This window comes from Apteryx rowi, unplaced genomic scaffold (assembly GCF_003343035.1).
Source record: "Apteryx rowi isolate R43461 unplaced genomic scaffold, aptRow1 scaffold_117, whole genome shotgun sequence".
NCBI lineage: Eukaryota > Metazoa > Chordata > Aves > Apterygiformes > Apterygidae > Apteryx > Apteryx rowi.
The window spans coordinates 2195961-2201960 of record NW_020447386.1 but is presented as its reverse complement, the minus strand read 5'-3'; the positions used below and the strand labels follow the sequence as shown (position 1 = coordinate 2201960).

The 6000-nt window shown below is 34.3% G+C and overlaps 1 protein-coding gene across 4 annotated transcripts in view; it reads right to left on the bottom strand.

Moving 5' to 3' along the window:
* Positions 1–265: 265 nt before the first annotated feature.
* The window catches only part of CEP170 (centrosomal protein 170), a 112539-nt gene continuing 106804 nt past the window's right edge, over positions 266–6000 (bottom strand). For all 4 annotated transcript variants that reach the window (XM_026081859.1, XM_026081879.1, XM_026081899.1 and 1 more), the window contains 3 exons: positions 4294–4387; positions 1950–2001; positions 266–629 (listed from right to left, as the gene is read on the bottom strand). In XM_026081859.1, coding sequence (XP_025937644.1) covers positions 343–629; positions 1950–2001; positions 4294–4387 — 433 coding nt within the window. In that variant the 3' untranslated portion in view covers positions 266–342. The remainder of the gene's footprint in view (positions 630–1949; positions 2002–4293; positions 4388–6000) is intronic.

Sequence of the window (6000 nt, the reverse complement as noted above, 5' to 3'; positions counted from 1 at the left end):
GGTTTCAGTAACATTAAATGTTAGACTGCTTGCATGGCTTTTAAAAAGAAATAAATCTCTTAAGGGAAAACTGCTGATAATAATAATTCTTTTGCAAAGCACACAACCACAAAGGGCAAACCTGTCACAATCTGCTTTTCTACACTGGTATCTATGCTTATCTTTATGATTTGAAAAGGATTTGTGTGACAATCAAAGCATCACAGTTAAAGAAAACTGGTTTAACAAAACAACTGCTGTTCGACCGAGCCTTTTTTTTTTTTATTTATAAAACCAATATTATGATTTTTCATTTATTTCTAAACATTTCACATGAAAGGAATTTGTATCAACACCAAGATGTCATTCACGCAGAGTGGCATCTTCCTCTTCGCCATCTGGGTTAAACCTATTGAAGTGTATGCTGAAGTCAGACTCGGATTCAGCATGGTCAAATTCAGCTGGGGCCGGGAGGGCGGCAGTTCGAAGAGCTCGAGCTTCCGGCTGGCAGTTTGCTTGCACTGGAGAGCGGGTACTGTGGGAACCAGGACTGGCCTTTGGCTTCGCCTGAGCTGGTAGGATGGGGCTGGCGAATCCCAAGCTGCTCAGAGCATCCAGGGTACCATCAGGGTCAATCATAGCATTAATCACTAATCAGTCAAGGAAAGATGAAAGGGATGGGGGAGAAGCCATAAAATTATGATTTTCTGCACAAGAAAATATCTTTTCATATTAAACAAACTTACCACACTAAACTTACATTAAACTACACTAACATACATTCTTATCAATTCCCATTAGAAGGCTTCTGATTACTGAAATAATCATGTTAATTTTTCTTTGAACACTAGTATAAAAGTGCACAAGAAAATGATTTGGTCTCTTTCTCTGGGCATTGTTTCTTAGTTGTGTAGTCTAAACAACATAATCTGCAACAAATTAACATTTTTTGATTAGAGCTGAGCATGAAACAAATAGATTTGTCCATAAAGGTGGCTAATGATGCCTCCTGAAATATTTTAAAACATGTATTAATATGTGATTAAAGCTGAATATCAGAAATAACAAATATAGGAAATTTACAACACAATTATGATTATACATAAACATCGACCACTTATGAATTCCACCCCTCCAAATTGAACTATAAACTAAGTATAAACAATAGACAAATAAGGTTGTAACTTTTTAAAATAAATTCAGTTTTTAAGCTGATTTTGATAAAAGGAATAGTGGTCTAAATAGCACACTTTATAAGCACAACAGGTTCCTCTCCATTATACACCTAGATTAGTTTTTGCATGTGAAAAGCAAAGAAATAAACCTTTATATTTATAGGCTGTGGCATCCACAATTGCAAAGAATGGATTCAGTAATGTGAAGTAAAGATGTCAATGCTTAATTCTAAACTTTCATTTTAACATGTCAGATATAGCTTTTTACAGATTTCCCAGTAATTATGGTCCTAGAGCATTCCTTATACTGAATTGTCCTACAAATGAAGGTATTACTGATTTGGAAAGACTAATTATTTTATATAGCCTAATCTCACTAGGATACTCTTATCACCCAATCTTCAAAATTTACCCACAAAAATATTTATAGTAAGAATGTTTCTCAAATAATTCTTTTGGGATTCTCTGAACTGTTGTTTCATATAAAAATATATCATTGTCACTCTTCTGTTTTAAAATATTCAGTGACATTTCTTTACATAGATGTGTCAGCAATTATATGATGTTAATATATGTAACTGATATTGTGATGATAATTTAATAAAATGTGACATTTTTATTTGTTTCACACTGTATGTATATATATGTACATATGTATGTGCATATATGTATATATAAAAGTATATGTGTATATATGTATGTGTGTGTGGATACACACACATATACACACACATGTATATAAAGGAAATTGGAAGCAGACAATAACAAAAGAGAAAAATAAAAAAGTATCTATACCTTGCAGCTGTTTCTCAACTCGTTTCAGTTCCTGTAAGATTGATGAAATTTCCTAGAAAAGAAACAAATATTCAAATGCTCAAGGACATGTCTCATTAAGAAAAAGGAGATTCGAACTACCTATCAGAGTAAATAATCCCTCACTGGTCCCAGGCAGCAGTGCTTCAGGCTGCACAGCTGTGGATCTCTCAAAAACCCAAGAGCTCTTCCTGACCAGCTGTTTGCCCAAATCAACAAAATCTCACTCTGTCCCTTGCACAGCTGCCTACACTACCTATCCTCAAGCACAGATTTACAGACATCACTGTTCTGTAGAAATGAGGCAAAGTGATAGCAAACCTTTATAGGAAAGTTACAGGATAAACCCAATGTTAATGGGGTAGACAGGGTGATACATAATCTTGTTCATATGCAAGTCAGAATAGTTAGTAAGATGCTCTCACTGGGATTTTGTCTGCAGCCATGGGCATGGGGCCCATGGGACCCTGTACAGAAGGGATGGCGAGTCCTCAGTGCTCATTTGCTTTACAGATTTGCCCCTTGGGTGCTGCATGACTTGCTAACACAGACAGCCACAGTGAGTCAGTCAGAAGCACAACAATCATTAAATGTACCATGTCTTAAATTATAAATATGTTAATCCTACTGCTGCAGAATGCTACATTGAAGAATACTGTTAACCCTACTACTAAAGAGAGCTGTCAGTGGCTTTTATGGGTCTTTAAAAGCTGAGAATTTTCAAAGAAAGAAACTGACTTCAGAAACCCACTGAAGGACTTCTCTGCTGACAAATTTGATGTACGGATTTTTGCGGGTGGCCCAGAGATTGATAGTCTTGGATTTTACAAAGTCATTATCTTCGAGCAGATTTCACATCTAAGCTGGACATAAATGTATCAAGGACAAAACAAACATCAGTTACAATCATCCTCTGGTAAATAAGTATAAATAAGTACAAATAAGCACTGCTTTGATACTGGATTTGAACAATATATTGCTGTGAAAACTAAGTAGAAACTTGAAAGTGAGTGGTCAGACCAAAAAATGATACACTTCCAAATAACATGAGATTCTTTAATGCACTGAAAAAAAGAGGAATAATTAATTTGTAAAACACTGAAGTTAGGAACAAATATACAACACATCTTTGTTTTTTTATGAATGCCTTAAAACAATTACATATTCATGAAGTTTCAAATGTAAACCACTAAACTCTCTTATTCTGGATATGGATAGAATAAGAGAAACTTCTTATGTTATCGTATTTCTAACATTAGAAACTTCCATGAATAACTTGCTGAATTAAACTAAAAAAAATCTGCCAGGGTACCTATTAAGTTATAACACTGAGTTAGTAATGATTGGTTTAAAAAAAAAAAAAAAAATCTGCAGAAATTACAGGCCAAGTTTTTAACACTTTGAGGGAAAAACAACCTGGATGCATATTATGCTGTAATTGCTCACAATTATGTAACAGAGAAGTGCTGGTCAGTTCAAGGCAAGAGGAAACATGTTCATATTCTGCTTCTGTAGCAGCCAAATATCAAGACTGTGAGGAGGAGTCTCCTCTCCTACCTTTTCCTCAGAGAAGAAAGCTGCCTCCACAAGTTTATATCGCTAACAGCATATACTCTACACAGGGTAAGACAGATTCTCACATGCAAAGATGAAATACCGTTCTTCAAGCCCTACACCCCTCTGTGCTCAGAAGCAGAGTACAAGTGTCCTAGGAAAGAACGTGTGCACTCCATTCCCTCGCACTATCACACCGCCTGCTTGTGCGAGGGCCCCAGTTCAGCAGGGGTAGACGACTCCAGTAACCCACTTAGCTATGACTGGGGCACTGGGGTTAGCACTTCAACACAAAATTAACATGATTATAGTTTTGAGGAGTGCTTTTATTGCAATATAGCTACAGATTCTTTTCATTCACACACACCAAAATATAACTGTTTCTTTAAATATTAATAATCAGTTGCTAAGTTAGCCCTAAGACTGTAAAATAAGTTTATTTATAAACAATCCAACATTCAAATTCGAATCGTTGCTACCTTATGTTTAATTAAAGTGACTTATGGAGTCTATATTTGTTTGTTTATGCTTTTAAATTATTCTTTATGTGAGGAATAATTCCCCCACACAATTACTTGAGACTGTTTATATATAAGAAAGTAAGGCTTACTAATTATTAAACAACATTAGGTTTATTCTTGAAATAAACTAAGTAAAACTTTTTAAAAATTTTGTATTTACATAATTGAAAATAACACATTCTTCTGCTGATTATTTGGATATTAGATGAGAAAGATGCTCATCCCACCCCAGAAAATGTAATGGTTCATACCATGCTTGATGTTTTCACAATAGGAACTTCACTTTCAGCTCGCAACTTGTTTTCAATTTCTTCCCAGTTTCTGTCTTTGTCCTTAAATAATATTCTATATGAAAGAAATGCAAGAATAGTATATTTAAAATAGACAAAAAATAAACAAATTATGACTTAAAGATCAGATACATGACACAAGAAAACAGCCTACGGAACACTGAATAAAACTGAAATCTGAAATATGGAAAACTGACAGAATCCAAATATACAGTTTAGATTTTCAGGGAAGCATACGGAGTTTCAGCAATATCATTCTTATTAACAATAAAATGGTAAGTCATATAGCTAAATACTTGTATGTGGTGTTGAAAAGACACACCTCAGATTCTTTCCTGCAGCTGAGACAAATTTTTTTAATCCAGCTATTTTATAGTAGTCAGAGAGTTCCCTATTACGACTGCATTTTGCAACATTTGCAAAATATAAGAGAAAAATTAACACTATTTGTTTTTTCTATTAATGAAAAATAAAATAATTTAGGAAGTTAAATAAAAATACATTTCATAGAAGACAATTTTTTCTAAAGCTTGAAAACCTTCAAAGCACAAACTACATATACACGGTTTAGTAATACAAGTATCTTCTGTTTAGAGAAGTCACTTCTGTTATTTGTAAAACCCCAAAGCATACTATGAGCTTCCCAGTTTTTTTATGTTTTGTTTCCTTGCTGTGATAAATAATTTTAATTTGCCATATCATATACGTCATTTAAGTTGTCTATATTTACACACACACACACAAAAAATCTATCTATGCATATTTAAAGTCTGGGTATTCATTTTTATGAGTAAGTGACACTATGGAGACATAGGGAGTATATTTCAAATCTTCTACTTCTCTAATTGCTATAGTTAGACACTAACCTTAGTTGGAAATGTAACTGTAGCAACCATTAATGGTATTTCAGAGTTAAAAGCAGAAAAATAGCCACAATAAGAGTGCTAAGCAAAAAAATCAATTTAGAAACATGAGCAAGAAATTGCATATTTTCAAGAGGTTACTAGTGTAGGTATAATTCAGAGGAACTCGTAATTTTTTAAAGGTGGAAATCCTTGATACATTGCATCTCAGCACCTAAAAGACTAAGGATTTCAAAGAAGGCTAGGAGACTTAATACTGCAGTTCCGTTAATCTTAGTCCGTCTATAGAAAATCCCACTCTCAATTACTATCTTGTCAAGAAAGTCTACTTATTCAAAGCTTGTATGCTGCCACCTCAGTATACAGATGCCCATGGGCAGTACGCCATCCAGAATCTGCTTTAACTGCTCTTCTGTCTTCTCTTCACTCACAGTCGCTTCAGTATCAAAACTGTAGTATGGTTTTGGTCAGACATTTCAGTGAGAGGAGGCATTACTTAAATGACATAATGTAATGGTATCAAGGCAAATGACTACTTCTACAAGTGACTTAAGAGTATTAATATATAAACTACAGAAAGAGTAAGCATTAATACAGGCTGCTTTTTGGGGACGGAAAAAATTATTTAAAAGTAATCAAAGCCACAGTATAGAAAATATGAAACTCTTTTGAAAGAGTTTATGATCTCAAGAAGTGAAATCATCTTGTTACAAACCTGATCATCAGAGAGCTGGCAAGATTGCATGCGTGTTCTGAAAGGGAGCACAAAAACTTGCAAAGCGATAAAACTGCAAACCTGAATACC